This window comes from Hibiscus syriacus, unplaced genomic scaffold, assembly GCF_006381635.1.
Source record: "Hibiscus syriacus cultivar Baekdansim isolate YM2019G1 unplaced genomic scaffold, ASM638163v2 tig00014064_pilon, whole genome shotgun sequence".
NCBI lineage: Eukaryota > Viridiplantae > Streptophyta > Magnoliopsida > Malvales > Malvaceae > Hibiscus > Hibiscus syriacus.
The window spans coordinates 1-26,239 of record NW_024062313.1 but is presented as its reverse complement, the minus strand read 5'-3'; the positions used below and the strand labels follow the sequence as shown (position 1 = coordinate 26,239).

General features: G+C 37.0%; 1 protein-coding gene and 4 pseudogenes across 1 annotated transcript; 2 read left to right on the top strand and 3 right to left on the bottom strand.

Annotated features, from left to right (window-relative positions):
• The first annotated feature begins 3,413 nt into the window (after window positions 1–3,413).
• On the top strand, window positions 3,414–8,188 carry LOC120206823 (annotated as a pseudogene).
• A 2,204-nt stretch (window positions 8,189–10,392) lies between these two features.
• LOC120206786 lies at window positions 10,393–12,247 on the bottom strand (annotated as a pseudogene).
• Window positions 12,248–13,858: 1,611 nt separating this feature from the next.
• Window positions 13,859–18,255, bottom strand: LOC120206884 (annotated as a pseudogene).
• Window positions 18,256–20,128: 1,873 nt separating this feature from the next.
• LOC120206821 (protein BOLA2-like) lies at window positions 20,129–23,368 on the top strand. The gene is made up of 3 exons (XM_039206399.1): window positions 20,129–20,242; window positions 22,902–22,924; window positions 23,013–23,368. The coding sequence occupies exons 1-3, from the start codon at window positions 20,180–20,182 to the stop codon at window positions 23,206–23,208; spliced, it is 282 nt and encodes a 93-aa protein (XP_039062330.1). The 5' UTR covers window positions 20,129–20,179; the 3' UTR covers window positions 23,209–23,368.
• A 668-nt stretch (window positions 23,369–24,036) lies between these two features.
• Window positions 24,037–25,811, bottom strand: LOC120206820 (annotated as a pseudogene).
• Between the last annotated feature and the right edge of the window lie 428 nt (window positions 25,812–26,239).

The following is a 26,239-nucleotide window of genomic DNA, read 5'->3' as shown; positions in this document are numbered from 1 at the left end:
CAACGATACTATCATCTCACGTAGAGCGGCAATCTCACCACGTAAAGTTGACACCTCCACACGCCATGCACCATCGTTATCGCGTAGAGTACCGATCTCCTCACGCAAGGCATTGACCTCATCACGTAACTCATCCCGTGGAGGTGGAGAACAAGGAGATAAATGTCGTGGCCTCTTTACCGGTCGCCTATCATGAGGTGATGGTGGAGAAGAGGCTCGATGATGTGACGGGATAGGTGATGGCTCTCGTTCTAGAGGTGTATAGTCGGGTCGATCGGGTGATGGCTCTGGGTGAGGTGATGGCTCTCGAATTGGAGGAAGTGGATGTTGCTCATCATCCGTGCCATCAAAAAAACTCTGACTAGCTTGCCACCAATCAGTGGCAAGCTCTTCCTCCGTGGGTGTCAGTCTTTGTAATGGAATGTTGGCCTCCTAACAATATAAAAACTCAAACAAAGTTAAACGTCTACTATTAATAACTTGTTTATATATTATATGAAAGTATTTGTGTTAACTTAAATTATTTATTGTCGTATATGGTATTAAGTCTTCCCAATCCAACAGATTTTTCCTCTTCCAGGAAATAGCCCTGGGAATATCATTTGACGTTTTTATTGCATATGTACGCATGCTGGGGAAAGCCTCGAATATCCAAATCTACAAATAATATAATAACAAAATTAGTAATTGTTAAATAATTAATTATAATTTTAGAAACATTATATAGAAATTCTTACCTTAAAGGCCCAAACAAAGCCTGACAAAGTGTATTTCGACCCATCGCCACGCAAACTTTTGCGGTCATCAAAGGCAGTAGACAACTTAGTCCAGGTAGCTTTCCATATATATGAACCCCACGGAAACAGATTCCATGCATTCAGGTCCTCTACCAATATTATTAGCTCCCGAGGAATAGGTTGTCTGGCCTCTCTGCCTAAAAAGCCGGCATACACAAGTAGTAGAAGGCATACTCGGACAACATCGACGTCATCCATCCGAGTGAAACCAGCTTTCTTATTAAACAATTTCTTCAGGTCGTCGACGTGTAGGTTCGGCTTCTCCATTGACTCATCCGGAAAAACCCGGGATAACCATGATGGGCGGGCGATATGACGAGTGTACCGGCCTACATCATCGTGTCCGAATCGTAGACCAGTGATTAAGCAGAACTCCTTCCGCCCAAAACAAGTATACGCTGGTGGAAAATGAAACCATATCTCTTCCTCACCACGTTGTATACTGTCGGGTAGATTTGATGTCATGGTCTGAAGCCACAAATGGGTCAAATTAGCATCTCCACCCGGATGCTGTACTCTCAGCCATGGCCCAAAGCAGGTTTCCTCAAACAATTGTCTTTGTGCATGTGAAAGCTTCGAAGCAATTGTAGTGGCTAGGCTAACTTTATTCCTTAATGTCAATGAAGCCGAAAAAAATTTCTACAAAAACAATAAACATACCAAGTTAGATATACCAAAAACTACACTGTGAAGATATACCGAAAACAATAAACATAAAAAGTAGTAGTTTATTCTTGAAACTAAAATTTGCAACACTGTTTTGTCTTTTGGTTGAAATGAAAATCGCAACGAGAGAATGACTGTCGCAATGAGAGAAATGAAAATCGCAACGAGAGAATCGCAACGCGAAATGAAAATCGCAATGCGATTTTGGTTTCGCGTTGCGATTCTCTCGTTGCGATTTTCATTTCGCGTTGCGATTCTCTCGTTGCGATTTTCATTTTTCTCGTTGCAGATAGTCATTTTCACGTTGCGATTTTCATTTCTCTCGTTGCGACTCTTCTGCAAATTGAAACTTGAATGGATTGCATTACTTCAACCAAAAGACAGAACAAAGACAAAGACAAATACTAACTTGAAAATCGCAACGAGAGAATCGTAACGCGAAATGAAATCTAAGTGAAATGGTTAATCTATTATTGAAATGACCAGTAAACTTATCATCAGTTTCAATATGAAAAACCTACAATAATGCAAAAATTTCAAAATAAAAATAATTAAAAAAAACTAACCCTCGGAGGTTGATTTTCCATTTCTGAATATTGTGAGGGATTTCTGACCGTGAATGGTTGTGAGGGATTTCGCCGGAGATGGGGACGGAAATCTTCGGAGATGGGGACGGATTTCGCCGTAGAGAGTGAGAGATGGAGATGAGACTGAGTTGTGATTTTAGGTTTTAGGTTATGAGTTGCGATTACGGGATTTTGTCTTAATATTCGTTTTTGTAATTTGAAAATAAAATACGCGTAGCGATTATAATGGCGCTTTAAAAATCGCGTTGCGATTTACGGATACGCGTTGCGATTTTACGTATTGTCGTTGCGATTTACGGATATGCGTTGCGATATACGGATACGCATTGCGATTTACGGATACACGTTGCGGTTTACGGATACGCGTTGCGATTTATGTGTTTGCGTTGCGATTTTCATATTCGCGTTGCGATTCTGGAAAATCGCAATGCGAATTTGTACTATCGCATTGCGATTTTCAAGAATCGCGTTGCGATTTTGGAAACTGATTTGCGATTCTGGGGATCGCGTTGCGATTTTTATTTCGCGTTGCGATTTTGTTGGTCATTTTGGCAAATCCAAAAAAAGTTGGTTAAAATCGTATATTATAAGGCATTTTTGGTCACTGAGGCGATTTTCTCTCTTTATTACCATATATAAGGCTGATATCGATTGGCCTGCAAACCATCTCATGTGCATTGCACGTTGAGTTTTACCCGCTGCTTCTGTGGAATCAAATCGAAGATACACACAACCAGCACTGTTTCTGTGTGTGTGTGGGGGGGGGGAATTAAAAATAAATACATATATATATTTTAAAACTGCAGTTGAGGAAAAAAGAAATCCTTTCCTCATAACACTTTTTAGTTAATAGTAAAATCGTGGACTTCGGATCTAGTTCCGATAAAATAGAGGTCGGATTCAGTCTAACGATGTTGAGATGAAACGGTCCATAAAATTTGAGATCGAACAACCACCATCTGTGGTGGTCGACGATGGCCGACAATGACATTCTCAATCTTTTTGTTAACTACATTAGAGAGATAATAGGAGAGTGAATAGAATAATTTAATCTGTAAAATTCAGCGAGCAAATTAAAAAATTAAAAATAAAATAGGAGAGAAAGTAAAATATAATAAGAAATGACGTAATTTATTAAAAAAAAATAAAATTTAAGAGTTATTTTACTATACATTTAAAAATTTAAAAAGTCATTTTAAAAAGTCGTTTAAAACTTCCTTCGCAGTCTTAACCCTTTTCTTTTTAATAAAGTTTTTAAAAAAAAAATTAAATTGTGGACCCCACTTGCCAGCTATTCTACCTTAACCCTTCGCATTTACCCGCCACCCAGGCGACAACAGCAGCTCAAACAAAACAATAACACGCGCATCCTCTTAAAGGAAAAACAAAAGAAGAAAATGGGTATTCAATTAAAGTTCAACGTTCCCGTCTCATCCATTATTGGCGGGAAACTTTCAAAAAATTGTAATCGAGAGGGAAACCTAATCCCTAATTTCAAACCTTTTGTAGGTTCCCCCCGCCTGTCATTATATAAGCATTGCTTTGAGTTCAATATTTTATTCAAGCCCAGAACCTGTTCGACCAAATACCTTAGAGAGAGTGTTTGAGTTCCTAAAAACTAGCAAAAACAAAACTACTTTTAAAAATATGTATGTGGTTAAGAGAGATGGGAGGCAAGAGGCAGTTCATTTGATAAGATCACCGCCAGGTTGAAGAAGCTGAGCTACGGACTTAGCATTGACCACTGCGATCCTGTGCTCGTTTCTCAGAAAGTCTGTGCTGGTGTTTACAAAGGGGTTACTACTAGCCAGCTTGATGAATTGGCTGCTGAAACTGCCGCTGCTATGACCGCTAACCACCCCGATTATGCATCCGTAAGGGTTCTTTTTCTTTTGAAGTTTAAATTTCGAAACATGGATACTTTTTACTGATTAAACTGTGTGATTGCAGTTGGCGGCTAGGATTGTTGTTTCGAATTTGCATAAAAATACTCAGAAATCATTCTCTGAGACGTAAGTCCTTTTGATTTATAGTTATAACGCTTCTATCTCTGTTGGGAGGTAGACAACTGATGTTTTGAGAATGGATGGGTTGTAAATGTAGGGTTAAAATCATGTACAATCATTTCAATGAGAGATCTGGACTGAAGGCTCCTTTGATTGCTGATGATGTTTACGAGATAATCATGAAGGTACTATGATCATCTTTATTTCTTCTTTTTCCTAACGTATTGTTTAACTTTTACATTTTTAATTAACGTCACAATTGCGCGGCTTTCCAATTTTTGGAATGTTCGTAGGATTGAAATACTGGAAATTAAAAGTAATCCAATTTTTATATGAATATCATGTGTTATCTAGCTTATGACATTTGAATCTAACTGCGCAAACTAAAAACATCACGGCCTTACAAAATCCATACCATCTCAAATCTTTACGTACAACATTGTGACAGCAAATTTAGGAAAGCCAGAGTGTGTTTTCTTTTAGTTGTTTGTTTTATTCTTTAATTTTATTATCACTTAATACCTTCTTATAGTTAACATCTGCAAAATTTCATTGCATGTTTTCTTGTTTCCTTGTACTTGTAATGGATTTTATATGTATTAATTCATTTTTGTGCAATTGTTTTGGTTTCAGAATGCTGCTCGGTTGGACAGTGAGATCATATATGATCGGGACTTTGACTATGATTACTTTGGCTTCAAAACTCTTGAGAGGTCCTATCTCATGAAAGTTCAAGGGAAAGTCATAGAAAGGCCTCAGCACATGTTAATGAGGGTTGCTGTTGGAATTCATAAGGATTATATTGATTCTGCTATAAAAACTTATCACATGATGTCTCAAAGATGGTTCACTCATGCTTCTCCCACACTTTTCAATGCTGGAACTCCAAGGCCTCAAGTATGTTGTGTAAAAACATGAGATTGAGTTCCTCAACTTAAATTTCTTTGTTTATTCAATTCTTTTGCATGCATGCTTAGTTCTCCTTGGATTGTGTTTTGGCAGATGAGCAGTTGCTTCCTTTTGTGCATGAAGGATGATAGTATTGAAGGAATATATGAAACTTTGAAGGAGTGTGCTGTTATCAGCAAATCAGCTGGAGGTATTGGTGTTTCAATTCACAACATTCGGGCCACAGGTAGTTATATTCGTGGAACAAATGGCACCTCTAATGGAATTGTCCCAATGCTTCGAGTGTTCGATGATACTGCCCGTTATGTTGATCAAGGAGGGGGAAAAAGAAAGGGTATACTTGGCTCTTTATGATGTTTTATGACAAAGGTTGGTTTCCCTTTTGTTAAAAATGTTGTCTATTTGTTTAGGTGCTTTTGCTGTATACTTGGAGCCATGGCATGCTGACATTTTTGAGTTTCTGGATCTTAGGAAGAATCATGGAAAGGTACTTTTATATTGCCTGTATTTGTTTACATTAAGTTTTAAAATTCTTAATCTAATTAGCTGCAAAATGTATAGTATTATATCAAATAATGTCTAAATTTTGTATCTATAGGAAGAGCACCGGGCTCGTGATCTTTTTTATGCCCTTTGGGTGCCTGATCTTTTCATGCAAAGAGTCCAGAGCAATGGGCAATGGTCATTATTCTGCCCTAATGAGGCTCCAGGCCTGGCAGATTGTTGGGGTGAAGAATTTGAAGAGCTGTATATTCGTTATGAAAGAGAGGTTAATACTGTTGTACTTTTTGTTATTCTTTTTTCCAACGGGAAAAAAAGTTTCTAAAACTTATGTTTAATATCTAGGGCAAGGCAAAGAAGCTTGTCCAAGCACAGAACCTGTGGTTTGAGATCCTGAAATCACAGATAGAAACTGGGACCCCTTACATGCTATTTAAGGTGATTTGTCCAAACCAGCTTTATATTTTTCTTGTGTATTTAAGTTAGATGAGTACTATGATCTGAACCTTTTGTTTCCCCTCACTTTTATTTCAGGACACTTGCAATAGAAAAAGCAACCAGCAAAATCTTGGCACCATTAAATCTTCAAATTTGTGTACTGAGATAATAGAATACACAAGTCCAACTGAAACAGCTGTTTGCAATCTGGCATCTATTGCACTGCCTAGATATGTGAGGGAGAAGGCAAGTGATACATAATTCTATGTTGTGGATAGTTGCTCCCTAGGGTCTGCTTATTTACACAGTTTAACTTTATTACTTATCTTCTCTTCAGGGAGTTCCACTGGAATCTCATCCATCTAAGCTTGTTGGGAGTAGAGGTTCTCAGAATAGATTTTTTGACTTTGACAAGTTGGCAGAGGTTTGATTCTTTACCTTGCAATTGTAATCCATCATCCATCTTTGAGATGGGTTGTATGAATATTGCTGTTAATATTATTATGATTGTGATTCCTTTTCTTGGGATGTTGTGTCAGGTTACTGAAATTGTAACCAGAAATCTAAACAAAATCATTGATGTTAATTATTACCCTGTTGAAACTGCAAAAAAGATCAAATTTGCGTCATAGACCCATTGGTATTGGAGTTCAGGGGCTTGCAGACACATTTATCTTACTAGGGTTGGCCTTTGATTCACCCGAGGTATATTTGATCTACAAATATATTGATCTGGTATACCTTTAACCCAAATTAGTTTTACCTGATATTATATTGGTCTTGAATTTCAGGCTCAGCAGCTGAACAAGGAGATATTTGAGACCATATACTACCATGCTCTGAAAGCTTCTTCTAGTATAGCTGAGAAAGAAGGCCCATATGAGACATATAATGGGAGTCCTGTCAGTAAGGTCTGATTTTTATATTTCTTTAAAGTGCATTTGAAGAATTTGGATTTGCTTATTGAATTTGATTGCAAATTGCAATGCCTTAAATTTTCATTTCTTGATCTGTTTTGCTCACTGCTGAGTTGTCTGTTCGATTTCAGGGCATCCTTCAGCCAGACATGTGGGGTGTTACTCCTTCAGATCGGTGGGATTGGGCTGCTCTTAGGGACATGATAACTAAGAATGGAGTGAGGAATTCACTTCTGTTAGCACCTATGCCGACTGCTTCCACTAGTCAGATTCTTGGAAATAATGAATGCTTTGAGCCATATACTTCCAATATATATAGTCGTAGGGTTTTGAGGTATGCCCCGATTTCCTATTAATCATACTTTGCATTTATTTGTTGTCAAATGCTTAAAACATTTTATATCTTTATCTCCAGTGGGGAGTTTGTTGTGGTAAACAAACATCTTCTTCATGACTTGACCGAGATGGGTGTTTGGTCTCCTGTTATTAAAAACAAAATAATACATGCGAATGGTTCTGTTCAGAATATTCCAGATATACCACATGAACTAAAATCAATTTACAGGTATTTTAATTTCATTTCTCTGCATTCGTTTCTTTCATTTTCCATGTAAAGTAAACAGTGAAACTTAAGTTTTATATTTCATTTTAATTTACTAGGACTGTTTGGGAAATCAAGCAAAAAACACTGGTTGACATGGCTGTCGATCGTGGATGCTTCATAGACCAGAGTCAAAGTTTAAACATACATATGGACCAACCTAATTTTGGCAAACTAACTTCCTTGCACTTCTATGCCTGGTCTAAGGTAATAAAAATTTGGTCTTTATTATGATCAAACAAAGGCTGCATGAAAGATTGGTGGTTCACTGTTTATCCAAATGTCCTTGATTATATAGGGTCTGAAGACAGGAATGTATTATCTATTATCTAAGCGTGCTGCGGCTGATGCAATTAAATTCACCGTTGATCCATGCATTGAGGTAATGAATATATACTTGTGTCAAAATCAAATCACCATTGCAATACCAAATAATTGGTGAATTGTTTTTGGTAATATAGGAAAAGCCAAAGGTAGACGATGAAACAAAAATGGCACAAATGGTGTGTTCCCTAACGAACCGTGAGGAGTGCATGGCTTGTGGGAGCTAAGCAATTTGGATGAGAATTTCAGAAGTCTGAACAAAGGGCTTGAAGTTAGTGTATGGTATAGATTTGCAATGATTTGGATTTTCAATGTCAGTTATGTGGAAAAATTTGCTTCATCTATGAGCTAGTAGGAACTTGAATTCAACAAATTCCCTCGATTCAAATGGATGATAATCCAAATTTGTACCCTTTTAGTTTCACTTATAATGTTTGTATGATATTGCATTGAACTGGTTGATTGATAGACATGTTTGGTATCACAGATTGCATACCAAAACTGATCGTTACAGAAGTCCATGAATAGACGACCGGTGACCATTTTTTTGTTGTCTTACTTTCATGACTTTCATAGCTCTCAACAACTCGAATAAAAACAGAACAAATTTCATGAAAATTATAAACATGTGACAGACCTAATGTTAACTATAATGGGAATTATGCAACCAAAAAGATAGAAGAAAATAAGATTCTATGCTGCCGTTTCTTTCTTTCAAAATTCTTTTTTACTATCCGTGCCCTTCGGATTTCTAGTCAATGATAAGTCACCCCACCTTTTGCTTTGTTAATCCCAAAGGAAATCAGCCAGCCTTGGAAGAGATTTGGTTATGGCTTGCTTCTGCCTGTTGAGGTTGCTCTTAAGCATCTTCAGCTTCACGGCATTGGGATATCTTGATAAGTTCGCCGCCTATTTCTCGGTCATCTTCTACTTTTTCTCGTCGGTTTCCGTCTAAATCACCTATGAAAGTTCCAGAGTCGATGCCCGGGTTAAGCCCTCTTTCATTTTCTTGTACATATGCATGAAAATTGTTTCTCGAAGACTTTATCCTGGAGCAGAATACTTCTCGAAAGTTGTTCAAACATCCACGGTCATATACCCGGGGCCTGTCTACTCCTCTGTACCGGCGGAATCTCTCATATGTGGTCTGAAGAAATAATTACAGTATCAGAAACTGCATATAACAGGACATGAAGAGATGTAAAGTAAGTAGCTAAAATCTATGTTATTCCAACTGTTTAATTTTCTTATTACATTCATATTTTACACACATGCTGAATATTTAATCACGGACATAAGATTATGAAAAATTATGTATCAGCGACCTTACAATGTTACAAAAATGGCCATTAAACTTTCCAAACAGTTACAAAATGAACATTAAAATTGATTCATTAGATTTTTCATAATATTATCCATTTTGTACTAGTCTCATACTTTGAAAATTGAAATTTAATCTTTTTATTTTAATTTTTCATAATTTAATCTCTTTACTTGATAGGTCAAAATTGATAGCATTGTTAGTTGTGTTCATTAAAATGATGTTTTTAACAACTTTAAATATTTCGTTTAAATTTTTTTGACGAATTCTAAATCTAATCCTAATCTTATCTAGAGAAGAGGGGAAAGGGACTTTATGAGAATGGAGGGGAATATTCCTTATGGGTCTAGAACCCATGATTTAATAGAATATAAGAGAACAAATATGTGCAGCTTAACCAACCTACCTGATGTACTTGCTCAATTTAGATATTGATTTATGATTAACTTAACACAGTTGATTAGCCTTTCATGCAGCTCTAATCTTGTGACCGAAAAACAATAAAAAGAATAATTTATATAATGACTTTAATGGCTTCAACCGATGACGCAATTCATTTGGATTTACTAGCAAAATATAAAAGTGGAGGTCCAAATAATACTAAATTAAATTGAAGAACTAAATCTGAAATCTTAACATAGTAAAGGGACTTAAAACTGAATTAGACCAACAATTTTGGATACGTATGTTTAAAATTTGTATATATATTATATAAATCCATAAAAATAGGAAAAAGATAAGCAGGGCCAAAATACAATGCTAGTTTTGTAGGAGTATCGATTTTCTCATATTTCAGTACAAGGGTTAATAATAAATTAATTTCTCTCTTGATTTAGTTTGAATATCATTTTTAATTTCAAATTTAAATCTATAACAAATTATTTTATATTACACATTATAATTAATTTTTTTATATTAATATATTTACGTAATGAAATATGGATAAAATATATAGCTGTTTGGTTATGGCCGAGGAATAGGGATGTGCCTTGATATAGGGTAAGTCGGAATCAACTAGAGCAAGGAATATTTATTATTTCTACAAAAATGTTCATTGAATGACTGAAATAATCCAGTCTTAGAGGTTGATTTTAAAAGGGTAGTAAGGGCAACTTGGGAAAGTAATGGTAGGATTTATGAGTAAAATAATGTGTGGTGGTAATTGGTAAAGTTCATCATGCCCAAATTGTTGGTCTTCACAACCCGAAGAAGCGTTCGGCTCAGGATAACTCGAATCCCTTATGAAACAACTCCAAAGCAACCACAATGGCCAATGGGATCATAACTCAAGAGCCAATGCTGCTGCTTTATTCTAATGTGATCTCCTAATCATCGCAATTCAGCCCGCAAACCTCTAGCACAGGCCCATCTTTCAACACAAATGTGTTTATTCGCACCCACATAAGAGTTAACATAGAGGCCAGCAGATTAGACCATACTAGATTAATGGTTGACATCCTGTCTTGTTTCCCGAGCAAACCTTTGAGGAAGGGGTAAAGGTGGATAATGACCCAAAAGGCGAAGAATAATCGACCAAACAATGGGCCCCACGAATCATACCCATTGTTGATGGCATCCGAGATCCCGAACACAACACCGATTATGTTTATGATCAATAAGGTGGTGGGTGGGATGAGCAAGGATGTCCACTTGAAGAGGAAAAGCTCGGAAAATTCGCCATCATCTGCTGCTTTAGAGGTTACAGTGAAGCTTGCACTGACACCAGCCAGAACCTTTAGTAAACCTTGAAAGAGTGCAAAAGATGTGATGAAACACCTCCAATCACCCAGAACTGCTCATTTCGCCACCAGTCATCAATTCCAACACCACCCCACTGCATCTCGAGAATACCCGTGGCAGCAATCGATATGAAGAGTGCCATGAATATAAGACTGACATAGTTACTAATCTGCAAGTCAAATCCAGGATTTCCATGTTAGACAAGGCCCATAAGGAATTAATAATCAACAGACTATAACTTGGAAAGATATAATCCAAAATCATCTTAATCATGATATGGTTGACCAATAAGTAACACATCTACTGCTTCAATTATGATACTGGGATGAGCATATGGGCACATTTCAAGTTACAAACAGTTCTCACTGTTATAATATAAAATCAAAATGAGTTAACAGGAAATAAATTTCTCTCTGAAAGCTAGATTTAAATGTTAGAACAGAGCATAGAACTCGACAGTTCTTACCTCAGGAACAATAAAATTCCCAGTAAGGAGACAGATAGCTGGAAGGGTACAGTAAACCAGCAATGGAATAGAGGTCCATGGATACACAACCGAGTTTATGTAGGAAAATCGTTCCAACCATTTCAATCCACCCCCATATCCGTACCAAATGGGGCAATGTCTATACTCAAGAAGATTTCAACAGATCCAAGATCCCAGCGAAGAACTTGGTGTAGACGATCTGAGAGATTAATAGGTGCCGAACCCTTAAAAGCAGGTAGTTTAGGTATGCAGTACACAGATCCCCAGCCATGACAGTGCATCTTGAATCCTGTCAGGATATCCTCAGTAACAGATCCATATATCCAGCCAACCTGGTTTGCAAGTGGAAAATTTGATGATTATGAGATACTAATAAATTACAACTTGCTGATATTATTCAGATTTTGTTTTGGTTTACTTACTTCCTTTCCCCATTCTGTTTTATCTTCATAACCGCAACTTATGACTTGGATTGCTTCTCTCAATAATGATGCAGGGCTTGCATTTTGAGGAACTCCACAATCCTCCAGAAGAGCGGAAGCCACAAACACAGGAGACTGACCAAACTTCTTCTCTAGTTTAATTTTTGATGCCTCAGATGACTTAAGAGTGTTCGATTCTGAGAGTGTTACACACAGAATCCAGTTTAGAGTGCTATAATAAAAATTTTTAAAAATAAAAATAAAAAATCTTTATAAACGCATAACAAGATTAGTGGAACATTTAGTTGCCCACTTGTAAAGTGAACCCTTACCCGAAATTCCTTCTTCAATGTTTTTAAGAGCATGTATCTGCTTTGAAGCTTCCCTTTGCTTAGACTTCTTCGTCCTCTCCTTCTTTTGTTTTGTTTTCTTGTTCTTTCTAGAACAACAGCAGAGGCAGCAGCACCATTTTGGCAAACAGTTGCAAGTCTTTCCAGGAGGCTTCGTCCCGAATCCAGTTGGAGTAACCATACTTCCGCAGAAGGTTGCTAGTGTTGAAAAGCCTTATGGCTCCACCGAAGCTACTTGTTTTGGCCTTGACACAATACTTGATTAGATCATGTTGTGCCATCGATTTTATTCTGGACTTGGCCTTAGCACTGTTTAATCTAGAGGCAACAACCCTAGCATACATCTTATCCACTTTCTTTTTGAGCAATGGGCAGCAGGATCATTGCCCAGGTCGAGGTAGCATGCATAAGAAACGAATAAACATCCAGAGATATGGCTCCATCAGCAGCAAATACTATATGCAGACGTCGATTGTCGAGTACTTATGCCTAGCCACCACTGATGTCAAAGCAATCAATGAACAAATTGCTGAACCGAAACAGAAGCTTCGAAAAGCTAAACTCACTTTAAGGTTTCAATATTGTATGGGGTTCTTGGTGAATAAAAGATCATAGACAAAACGTAGTTCAACATCACAAACTTAAATGCATCCTCAGGAGATTTGGAGTTTGGACCAAATGTAGACCATGTTATCTTGGAACTCTCTGGAAAGAAGAAGTGGGAGGTCCATAGAACTCCAACAACGAATATCGGAACAGCAAATGGCATTAAGCGCGAGATTTCAATCGGAACTTTGCATAGATATAGACTGCCTCTCCAACTTGAAAAAATAACCCAAAGGAATGGCTTAACCAAAGATCCTTGACTTCTAAGGAGTAAGCCGTAATGGTTCGTGGACTGCCAAGATCCCGCTGAAGGGAGGGTGTCCAGAAGATAACAATTTCATTTTTCAAGTTGTTGTTGGCGGTATAACGTTAATCCGAGAAATAAAATAGTAAAATAAGTAGAGATGACCTGAAACAGCTGGAGAAGAAGGCCCAATACGAACAGCAAGCGGAGCTCCAATATATTTATTGGGACATAGGGTAGTTTTTTTTCTTCTTTTATAATTTACTAATCATTCTCACATTTGTTTTAAAATTGTATTGTATATAAACTTATCAGCTCAGGAAGTCATTCTCTCTAAAAATATTGAGTTCGAATAACTACACTATTAAATGTGTATATACTATTAATTGTTAAAAAAATTATAAATAAATATTATCTTATAATTATATCTGATTATTTCATTTACAAATTCTTTAATTGTACAAGGATCAAAATATCCTATTTAATAATTGAGAGTCAAATAAATTTTTATACAATAGGACTTCTAATGACGTTTAACTATACTTTGTCACATCCACTTATATGTCACAATCAACTTCTTAAATTAAATAAACCAAAAATCAATAGCCAATTCAGTTTCAGAGGTAACATTTTTCCTTTTCTATTAAAGAAAACATGGAACCAAAACCATCGACCGAACTGAATCAAATAAGTTCGATTCGGTTCTGTATTGGCTTATACATATATATATATATATATATATATATATATATGGGTGGTCGGTTTGGTCAGTTTTAATTTGTTCGGTTGAACGAACCGATCGAAGCTTACCCCCATCCACCATAACTTGAATGTTATACAAAAGCCAATACAAGTGTTTTTTTTTTGGCGGGGGGGGGGGGGGAGGGGGAATGTCAGCAGAATGCATGAAGATTTTGAAAATGCGAAACCAACCACAACGATTCACGCCTCTATCCTTCACTCGCTGGATTTTTTCAAACTACCTAATATTCCATTAATCAGCTTATCTCCATCATTCACCGTCGAGTCTGCAACAAAAGTATACTTATGCATCCTTTGCTTCTTCACGTAGTCCTCCAAACTAGTTTCTGTCTTCATGGCTTCTCCAGCTGCACCAGATGGCTTGTCATCGTATTTGGAACAATCAACCAAAGCATCCGAGTTCTCTGAATTATCCGTGTTACCCTTACCTTCCTTAATACTGTACCATGAATTAAGGACTTGCAACAAGGAGCTGTCTTCCTCATCGGTTCGAGGTTTCTGTTCTAGCCCCGATAGATCCACAGTTGAGATATTCGTTTCAGAATCAGAAAATTCATCACCCGAGAGAGAAGGATAGTTGGGATGTTTTGTCTCAGTGTCCTTGGGTCTTTTGCTCCCTGATACTGACTGTACCCCGTTCCTGGCCAGATCCATGTTGGAAACGGGTCCTAGTTCATCCCACATTGTGTCAAAATCATCATCTTTCGTTGTTGCATCATTAGGCAATTCACCTAATGCTTGACTTGTATTTTCTCGAATGTTAGGGACAGCTGTTTTCAGGCCAAAATTGTCTGGAACCATACCTGTAGGAATTATGAAGCAGGACTCTATTTTAATTCCAGGTATTTTCTCTAGCAGGTACTCCAACCTTCTGTAACCAAGCTTTTGTTCATACAGAGGATAACCGTACCTCTCAAGGAACAGTTTCCTGAAGTTGCTCATATGATATCCTTCAGGGTGTTCCTTTAGTATCTCTTTAGCAAGGTTTTGACAGTCGGACAATACTTCACATCTAGAACGATCTGAAGAGCTCTTATGGGGGATGGTAGATGAAACTCCAGAATGAGGAATATTCTGCAAGTTTGCCAGAGATGAAGTACCCAGAAAGATTGATCTCAACCCATTTGCAGCATGAGAATGACCCAAACTGAGACTCCTCCCAGCAGCCTTAGTGACCTTAAACGGCGACGCTTGCGAGGGGCATTCTTCGATCCATTTCTTATCAGATATCAACAAATCCACCAAATGAAGAAGATCAGTTTTACTGAGAGATTTAAGAACCAATGGCCCTTCCTTAAGCAGATTTTCTGCCATCTCTTCCCTGCAAAAGTTTAACAGCCACTGAGACATGATTTTCTTAAAGCTCCTTCACCTTTATAGTTCGAACACAAATTTCCAATTCAACATATTCATTCAGACAGTGCAGATTGCTTCCATCAAGGAATAACACGTGCACAAAATGCAGTGTTTGATCATCTTACATATTCGATCATTGAGAATTATTGACTCATTGGAAAAGACAAAACAGAAAAATGGTCATTCTTGCTATTCTACTATCTTTTGCATATAAACAAACACTCCCTCATCCGCCAACACACAAAAAATGCATGTTCTAACTACAGGAAGCTTACAACCACATCACCTGTAAATAGATGCCCCTGAAGAACATAACTAAAAGCTCAAACAAAAATTTGGCAAGTTCCTGATTCTAGATATGAATTTTCGTTCTGTCAAATAAATGTGACCAAACATGCAAATCACGACAACAGAAAGAAAGAAACCATGATATAATACAAAACTCAGCAAATGTGTGAATATAAAACAAAAAGTCAATGCCATTCTAGATTCCATAAAGAAAGGGGGAGTACATATAAAAATGTGCTAGCTAAAGAGACAACAAACAAAGTAGCAGATTTTTATCAGCAAGTCACGTAGTAAAAACTAGAAGGTAGGAATTAGCAAACCTGGTCCTAGACTGCGTGACAAAAAGCGATCCCCTAGGTGAGTCTATTAAGATTTCCATGTTCTCCCAGAAGGCTCCCTGAGTAAAAACCTCATTCTTTAAAGAGTTAGTGTCTGTTTGGTTGAGCTTTTCATGGGATTGATCACTTGATGTCTCAGTGTCATTGCTGCTTCTCCAAAATTTACACCAGCTAGCGATCCAGTTAAATAAACCTGGCCTCTTACCAGAGTGGTTTTCACTTGCTTCATCAGCTGCTTTAGTGTCAACAGTAGAGTCAATACTTGGTAAAGAAATGGTTACTGGACATGGAACTTCACATGACTTTTCCTCACACTCTTCCTTCATTCCTTCCATCTCAGAGCTAACCCTAGTGCATTTTTTCAGAGTATGGTTATTTTGTTTCTCAGAGCTATCTTCAGAATCACCATGTTTTTCTGGAAGGTTATGATCTTTTCAGCAGGATTGCCATCGCTACCACCAAACCTTCTTCGCCAAACTTTACTTATGAAGCTTGCATCAGATGCAGAATCTTGTTCCAGCATGCGATCCTGAAGACTCTCGGGTACCTGATCATTAGATGCTTCAGCAATCTTCTGATCAACTGGAAGGGGCTGTTGGACTTCCACTTGAGGTGTCTCTGCATTTACTTTTACACAACTACCATTTTCTGGAGGGGTTTCTTGTATCTTTCTAAGAGTAACTCCAGCATTAACCTCGGGGGAATGATGCAAACTGGACGTTTCATTTAAAGCACCATCTACTGTCCTGTTCCTGTCATCACCACTTGACCTACAAGAAACAGTGAGCTCATCTCCAGTTCTACAGACAGGTCCAGCAGATAAACAAGGACTTGTCTTACTTAGTTCACCAGCTTTTGAGGTAATTCCATGTATAATAAAAACACCATCACGTTCTGACTGAAGCCTTAAAATGTGTGGCATTGATAAAAGAAAGCGGGAGAACCTTTTATAACCATAAAAGTCTTTATCAAGGTCAACTTTGCTTTTTCTCAGCTCAGAACGAAGGTCTGTAATGCAAATTCCCTTTGGGTAGGAGTTCAGAATCTGCCGTATCTGCTTTATGACTACCTTTGGAACTGGCCGAGGTATAGAATCTGAACAACTCTCAGACAATTCTTCAGTCCGTTTGCATGCTGGTTGTTCAACTAAAAATGGATCGTCAAGAGGTACCTTGTAATGGCCATACCAAGAACCATAAGGACCATCAGGAGGTTGATTATAGTGCTTTCCAGTCAGATTCTCTCCTTTGAGCAGCACATTCCAATTCCACATGATACTGGCAGCACTACAAAGACACTTGGAGCTGATTCTGACGTAGCAAGCAGAACATTGTAGTTATTCATTCGTAATCTATGCAATACGGTAGCAAAGCCCCTGTCACCAGAGATTAAAAAAAGATGGGCTGGAGGAGGATTTTGTGAAACCCAACACAAAAGATCAACCAGAAGCGATCTATCAGCACTGTTTTTTCCACCTGCATTCGTGGAACATTTTCATGATAAAATAACATCAACTTTGACAGTACAAATTTAGAACGAAAGGAAAAAAGAACAGATAAGAACTGAATCCGTATCCTCTCACAAAGCCATTGCGTAATGGTGACAGTGACACTCCATGGTATTCCCTCACTTCCAGCTAGGGCTTCCAGCAGAAAAAAAACAGTGTTTTTCTATGACAAACTGAATTAGCTAAATCATTGATTTTAAACTTAGACAGGTGAAGTAAGCTTGCTGGAAAACCCCACACCCAAGGTACTAGGGTTCTAGTATCACCCAAGGCAGAAAAACATAACTTGCAAGAGCAATCAAGTCTAGGACTAATTTAGCAAAATCATTACACATACATTCAGGTATTAATAAAATTTTCAGCATAAAACCAGAACTTAATGGACGTTCCAGATCACAGTATCACAAACTAAACAGAATGGAAGTATCATTCTAACATGTGTGATCAGGGAGAGAGTTGTTAAATGATTAAAGTAACTGGTAAAATTTTTAAATATAACACAGTTTAATTTGCACTAAACATTGATAAGGCAAGAATGATATCTTAAAAGAGCATAGACGAAAAATAGACAGTCAATACTGCGCTAAATTACTGCAGGAAAAGCCCAATATAGCACTAAATTTCTCAGTTCAAACAATCACTAAATTCTCAATAAATATATATATAGTTTGGCAACTTAAGGGAAAAATACCATTGGGAACATGGGAAAGATTAACCCCGGTAGCCGAAAGCGCCTCCTGGTTAGTTCTAGAGAGTTGGGAAATATCTCCGAAAGCCGTAATCTGAACAGGACCCTTAATTCCATTGGTCCTGACGGCGGAAGTGATCATATGAGCAATCTTAAAGGCATTGAAACCCGGAGGGGGAGAACAGTTCTCGAAATCCCACCAAACCGAAACCTTAATGTGCCGTGAAGCTTCCTCATGGCGCCACGACGAAGAATGGGGATGCAAAGGCTGGGTTTGGGAAGTGGAGAAATGAGAAATGAAGATCGAGAGTGAATATAAAGGTGGAGAAGATGAAGAGGAAATGAGGGTCCTGAGATGGCAGGGTTTAAGGTTCATTGCTAACGGCAAAATGGGGTTTTAGGAGGGGAGATCCAGAGGACTTAAAACCCTTCGATTTTCATTTCTAAAACAAGAAATAAAAAATCATTGGCGGTGTGTTTGGGCTTCGTATTGGTAAACTCAAAGTCCGAAGCTGTTTGCCGGTAGGGATGGCAAACGGGAGGGTCGGGTGTAGATACCTCCATCCCTATATTCATCTAATATTTTTTAATCCATCACCCGTTCACCACTCATGTTGGATAAAAATTTTCAAATTCACACCCGCCCACGTCGGTATATTCTCAAATCCATCCCCACTACCCACTAGCGACGTATCCGTCTAGATCCGTCTGACAACAAACTTAAGTTATACATAAGTAGCAAAAATAAAAAAAAACATGTCCATTAAGAAACATAATAAAATAATCCAAGGATTATCTAAGTTAAGTGTTAATATAGATCTTAAAATACATAAAACACCATAATAAATGACATAATTAAAGTCTAGAAACATAAATGACAAACACATAATGTTTTTGTTCTTTTGCACAACATTTTAAAATTTCAGGCAATATTTGTGACATATAATACTCCAGTATTACAATCATCATTTTTTATTTCCTCCAACTGAGAGCGCTCCAATTTAAATTCACTACTACCTACATATATATAATAGAAAGTAAAACTAATATAAGTTAGTAATTAAACTTTAATAAGATGATTAAGCACAATTTGACAACTAATATAAACTAAATAATAATATTACCTTTAATATCGGCCCAAAACCAATTTTGAGCATACATTAATGCTTCAATCGACTCCGGAAGTAGTCGACTACGATAAGGACCAATTACTCTTCCACCTATACTGAATGTAAATTTTGATGGGACAGTAGAAACAGGAATGCCCAAAATATTCTTTGCTATTTGTTGGAGAGTTGGATAAATTACATGTTATATCTTATACAATATTAGAATTTATAAATTAGTCTCTAAAATTACACCTAAATTCATAATGGTCTAAAATTTAATGGATATTTAGCTGGGCGGGCGGATGTGGGGCGGGCAGATACGGGGCAAGCGGATGCGGGGCGGATGCGGGGCGGGTAATGTCTCAAACCCATTACCCGCCCACCACCCGCAACGAATACCACTTTCTAAATCCAGACCCGTCCACTACCCGCTAAAATTATATCCATCCCCACCCCAATTGAAACAAATACGGTACAAAATCTACGAAACTGTACCGTTTACCCACCCTATTCGCTGGGTTTCGGCTTCACCCCGAATTAAACGCTCTGTTTAGGGTAAGCAAAACTTTAAAAAGTTGAACTTTTAGACCCAATTTGACGTTACAAAGTTTGATTTGATTGATGATTTTATAAATTTAATCTAAAAGGAATGAAATAGATTTTGAATTATAACGAATAAATTATAAGTTCGAGTAATATCCTTAATTTTATATTATATATATTAAAATTTTAATTATTAATTTATTTTTTAAATTTTAAGTTGAAAATATGCATTTTACTCTTTCGGAACAATGTAACCCACATAGATATAATTAATGACATTAAACGTTACTCAAGTATATGTAGTGTTTATATTTAAGATTTCAAAGAAAAATAAATATTTATTAAGTTCGTTTAATTTGTATAAATTAATACATTTCTTATATATCTTATTAAAATTAAAAATCTAAAAAATTAAGAGTAGATTGATTAAATATATAAAACAACAAATTATTGAGATCGTTTCATTATTAGGTAAATTCTTCCATCAAATATTAATTGTAAGTGATTAAATAAATAATATTAAATAATTTAATAATCTGAGAGATAAAATTAAAATATTAGTAATTAAAATAAATAAAAAAACAGTAAGTGATTATGATATAGTTTACCTTGTACTTTATTCTTCGCGTTTATATTCTAAACAGAGACTACACGGAGAAACATAGAGAAAAAATGGGAGTAACGAAGGAGCAAGTTGAATCTTCATTGACTTCAAAACTGAAGCCTCTTCATCTGGTACCCTCCCCTTTGTCTCTACTCTTCTTTTTCACGTTTTGTATATTCTGAATTAAAATTAGATCAACCTCGTTCTGGTTTCTTTCTGCGTTTCCTGTTTGCGTTTGATGTTAGGTTAAAACTATGTAATTCTATCGATGTTTCCAGAAAAATAATAACCCATGAACAAGATCCTGCTATTTCTTTTTCTATTTTTTTTGAAGAATTAATGATTAAATGTGTTTTATTTCTAGGACAAAACGCGTGATAGTACTCTTTATGCAAAACGCTTATGTTTTGTTTGCTAATATCAATTAAGTGAAAATAGGATGGGGAAAATGCTAGGGATTATGGGTAGTACTTCAATTTTTGGTAGAATGCTTGGGGGAAAGCATATTTTTGAATTGATGAGAGCCATGCTGATTGCCGACTTTAATGATTTTTTTCCTCAGGTTTTTATGTTACTCTTGAAAATGTCTGAGAATAAAGCTTTGTGGTGAAAATGGTTTTGGAAATGATGATTTTAAAGTTACTTGGACTCAATAGTACCCTATCAAATTGCCTTTGGTTTCACCTGAGAGTAGAATATCAAATGCTATTTTTCCTTTTTTCTTTTAATATCTAGAGGTTTGGCTATGACATTTGTAGGAGTCATTTTAAATATTCAACGCTTTGACAAGGAGTAATTGTGCCTTTCTAGCCTCCTGTTGACATGTCTCCTAACATGATTGCCTGAGGTTCAATGCTTAGTTTAAAAAAGCGCCGCTTAAGCGCGATTAAAGCGCTAAGCGACGCGAGCGAGGCCCCTGGCGCTTCAGCATAGCAAAGCACTACGAATTCATTAAGCGGTAGTAATCGGCGCTTAATCGCGAGTTTAGAAGATACGATTTTGGGCTTTAGCAGATACGATTTTTTGGGCTTATTTAGGGTTTAGCATGCTATTAAATTATCAGTTTTGGTTTTTTTTTCTTGTAGCTTCACACTAAGAAACGAAATAGATTGGCACAATCTAGATTGAATGACATGGTGTTTGTGAAATTCAATCATGCCTTGGAGCGCCGAGCTAAAAGTAAGGAGACCGATCCCATTCTTTTGCAAGATATTGATGAGAGCAATGAGTGGTTGATGGGAAGAATGGAAGAAGATGAAGATGATGATGAGGCGGTGTTTGTTGGTGAGGATTTGACATAGAGTGATGTTGCTAACGCTTCCGGTGCATATGAGCCTAGTTATCTAACTAGAGCATCAAAAGTAGTGAATGATGGAGCCGGACCATCGAGAAATGATAAAGGAAAATCTCCTGCTCATAATCCTATCTCTAGTAGACCATCTCGTAGATGCTTCGTTGATGAAGATGAGATGGAAGAAGATATTGGAGTGTCTAGTGATGAAGGAGATGGTGTTGTCCGAGTTGATGACGATGACGATTTAGAGGATTTTTAGTTATAAGGAATTGAGGGTTTAGAAAAATACTTTTGTTCATCTCACTTTAGACTACTTTTAGTGTAGACCATCTTTTGAGATTAGTATGCTCGTATAGTCGTATGGTTAATCGTATATAAGTATTTAAGTGTTTATAACTTATAAGTAAATTGAGAATTATATTTTGGTGTTTAAGTACTTATAAGTTTTGAATATATGTATTGACACTTTGATATTTAAGTATTTTAAAGATAATTTATAAATATATTTTGTATTTTTTTGTGAATTTCGGCCTTTCTGGCGCTTCTTGTGCATAAAGCGAGCGCTTTCGCTTAGCGCTTCGGCGTCTAGGACCCTAGGCGCTTTAGGGCGCTTTACGCTTTTTAAAACCAAGGTTCAATGAGAAATAATCTTTTATGATTGTTGCCTCATATGATTGGGAAGATGTAAGATCAAATATTTGGAATTCTCTCATTTACAATATTTGTGTTGGACCTGTTGGTATAAGAACATGGCGGTCATTTTCTGTCTATTTGAATGCGTTTGATAACAAACTGCTTTTTGAAATTTTTATATCTTTCCGACTTGGTTTCAGTTGATCATTATTGGGCCAACTTGGGAAGAAAGTTTACTGGACATTTTCCAAATAGGTTTATACACACTGTTTGTTTTTCTGGCAAAGATTAATTGCTTTTAATGGTGTTAGTTTTTACCCCCTCTATGTTGTTTGTACATTCTCTTCGAAGTGTCACCTGTCTTTTCTATTTTTCATTTTATTCTTTTTGCTGCCTAAGGGAAGTCTTCCGTAACATATATTGTGTATTTCTTGTTGGTTTAGAACATTGTTCCATGTGCCCAAATGGTTTTGAACTCACAAATTTATCCTCTCTTTCGATTCTTATGTAATGTTGACTTGGCCTTATGGTCATTGCCATTCTTTGACCCTATTAATGTATGAGATTACATGTTCGATCACACGTGACAACTTGTTTGCCTTGCAGGGTTCCTTTCTGACTCCGTTAGTCATGGTTTTTATTTGAGATTTCCTGATCAGTTTTCTTTATGTGTTGATGATTTCTAGTTACATTAAACGTGTCTGCATTTTACTTGCGAACAAAACCCTTTATACAAAGATTTTTTTTTCATGTTCGTTGTACGTTATACTCAAACAGGGGAATGCCTTCTTAAGATTTATTTCTTTTCGATTTTGATGCCTGCATGTCTGATGTAAACTCATCTTTGTATTTGTTTGTTTCAGGAAGTAACTGATACGTCCGGAGGGTAAGCTATATTCTGAGCATTTTCTTTTAACCTTTTGGCAACAATTCATCGTTTTTAAATATTATGCCGAGTTATCTGATCGTATCAGGTGCGGTGCAAGTTTTGTAATCGAGATTGTGTCGGAACAATTCGAGGGGAAGAGACTTCTGGAGAGGCATCGGATAGTAAATGCTGCACTGGAAGAGGAAATGAAGCAAATCCATGCTCTCTCGATAAATAAAGCTCTCACTCCCGAGCAGTGGAAACAGCAGCAAGAGGCGGAAAAATCGAAATCGGATGCTTAGGAAGATGGTCGAAGTTAGTCAGACATTGAAATAAAAGAGGTCTAAAGCATCATTTTGATTGTTACTTGACCTAGAATTGGCTACTTATGGCTTAGATTTCTGTGTTGAAAGAGTTGAGGTAGAAGAATATATATATATATATATATCTATTAAAAAATAATATGGATGAAATTGTGTCAAATGCGAAATTCAAGTACTGAGAATAATTTAGAAAAAAAAATCAAAAAATTATTAAACTTTGAAGTGGTCAAACAGACTTGATGAACATTTATGAATTAGTATTTAATTGATAACATCAACAACATATCTAAAATATAAAATGAAAATACAACAACACAAATTAAAGTGCAACTAAAGAATGGATAAACATACATTTTGGTGTCTGATTTTCAATTAAATGATCGGTGATGAATTTTTTCCGAAAAATTATGACCTGCGGCTAGAAATTGTATTTTAGGTTGTACTGGAAAATATTACAAAAAATGTAATTTTTAAATTGCGTACAATCTAAAATGTTATGCTTTTCTATAACATTTTTGGTCGTGCTAAATTTCTGTGATTTTTTCTTTAAATTTTAGGTTATACCGTAAAACTAACCCTCTCATCTCATCTACCTATAAATAACTATTCGACCATATAATATATTAATACATTTGCAATGCAATATTAGTTGCCATTATAATATCATAACTGAGCCGACGTAATTCTCATTCTAAGGCATGCATCGACAGGAGCCACGTTCCCCGCATGATGAATTCAAATAAAATGGTTTCACATCATGATTTCAAAACCAAGTATTAAATATAATTTTGCATCAAGTTTTAATTCTTCTCATACAATAGCTATTAACATTGAGATTGATTAAGAAATTTTGGGGAAAATAAAATAAAGAAGCAATCACAATCACAATCACAATCAATTTCCAGCTACAAACATCCCTATTAAGCAACATGGTTTAAAGGTGCATGGAAAAGATGGAAATAAAGCACCAATTGTTGTCTGCCCACCACCGGCTCCAGAGGGTCATCATCTTTATCAGTGTCACAACAGCGGGGCATCACAAGTGATAACAGATAAAGTAAAACCCCACAATGATTCATTTCCCCCCAGATCAACCACACTTGGAGTTCACTTCACACAGGACACGAAAAAGCCAACTAAACATTAAATGTAATTCACCATCAAATCACTTGAAAACTTAGAAGCACTTCCTGTGGACAATGGATGGACCAGACTCGTCATACTCGCCCTTGGAAAACATCTGATACAACAGGCAAAGCAAGAATGTCAGTCTTGGACAACCAAAGGAAAGCACGAGGCAAATATGAGCAAAAATATTCACCTGCTGGAAGGTGCTGAGAGATGCCAAGATAGATCCTCCAATCCAGACACTGTACTTCCTCTGGTGGTGCAACAACCTTGATCTTCATGCTGCTCGGAGCAAGGGCGGTGATCTCCTTGCTCATACGGTCTGCAATACCAGGGAACATAGTTGAACCACCACTAAGCACAATGTTACCATAGAGATCCTTCCTTATATCCACATCACACTTCATGATGGAGTTGTAGGTAGTTTCATGGATTCCAGCAGCTTCCATCCCAATGAGAGATGGCTGGAAGAGGACTTCTGGACAACGGAACCTCTCAGCTCCAATGGTAATGACTTGACCATCAGGCAACTCATAGTTCTTCTCAACAGAAGAGCTGCTCTTGGCAGTCTCCAATCCTTCTGCTCGTAGTCCAGGGCAATATAGCAAGCTTCTCCTTCATGTCACGGACAATTTCCCGTTCAGCAGTGGTGGTGAACATGTAACCTCTCTCGGTAAGAATCTTCATCAGAGCATCAGTAAGGTCACGGCCAGCAAGGTCTAGACGGAGGATGGCATGAGGAAGGGCATACCCTTCGTAGATTGGCACGGTGTGAGAACACCATCACCAGAATCCAGCACAATACCTGTTCCAATGTCTCAGCTTGATTATGAATGATCTATAAAGTTGTGTGAAAATAAGGTTCTATTTGAACAAACCTGTTGTACGACCACTGGCATACAACGAGAGAACAGCCTGGATAGCAACATACATGGCAGGTACATTGAAGGTCTCAAACATGATCTGAGTCATCTTTTCTCTATTGGCTTTGGGATTGAGAGGTGCCTCTGTGAGAAGCACAGGATGCTCCTCAGGAGCAACACGGAGCTCATTGTAGAATGTATGATGCCAGATCTTTTCCATATCATCCCAGTTGCTGACAATACCATGCTCAATGGGATATTTCAAAGTAAGAATACCCCTTTTGATTGTGCTTCATCTCCTACATAGGCATCCTTCTGTCCCATCCCAACCATGACCCCAGTGTGTCTGGGTCGACCAACTATACTGGGAAAAACTGCCCTGGGTGCATCATCACCAGCAAAACCAGCCTGCATGATTAACAAAATCGCATCAACCGCAATAAACCAGACAATAATGGAGACCATAAGTCGGGTCTACAAATCAACTCACCTTCACCATTCCAGTTCCATTGTCACAGACCAGGGGCTGAATATCCTCGGTATCGGCCATCTTTTGGAATACTACAAAAGAACCAAGTGAGTATATTAAAATCATTAGTCAACCGGTATTCTATGCCCTTCAAATAATCTAAACAAGTCAGATTAAAATCTTGGACAAATCAAGTTCTGTGTTCTCTTTTTAAAAAACAAAAGAGCCAGAAACACTAACGTCAGCATTAATCTCTTCAATACAGAAAAAACAACGCAGTTGCGCAATCAACTACAGTAAATTCAAATGGTATGCAACATTCATTTCAAGAGCATCGAAGCCAGCTGCTCTATGACTCGATTGACAACACATTGAATCAATTATAACAAAGATCAAGAGTAGAGCCTTTTCTTACTCTAAAAGAAACTTTGGAGAAACATTAAATTCACACAATGAGAGCAATAATCATTATTCAGAACAAATGGAAGATCAATTCCAAAATAGAGACAAATAAAAATTCTCACAAGATCTATAGAAGCAGATCAAGCAA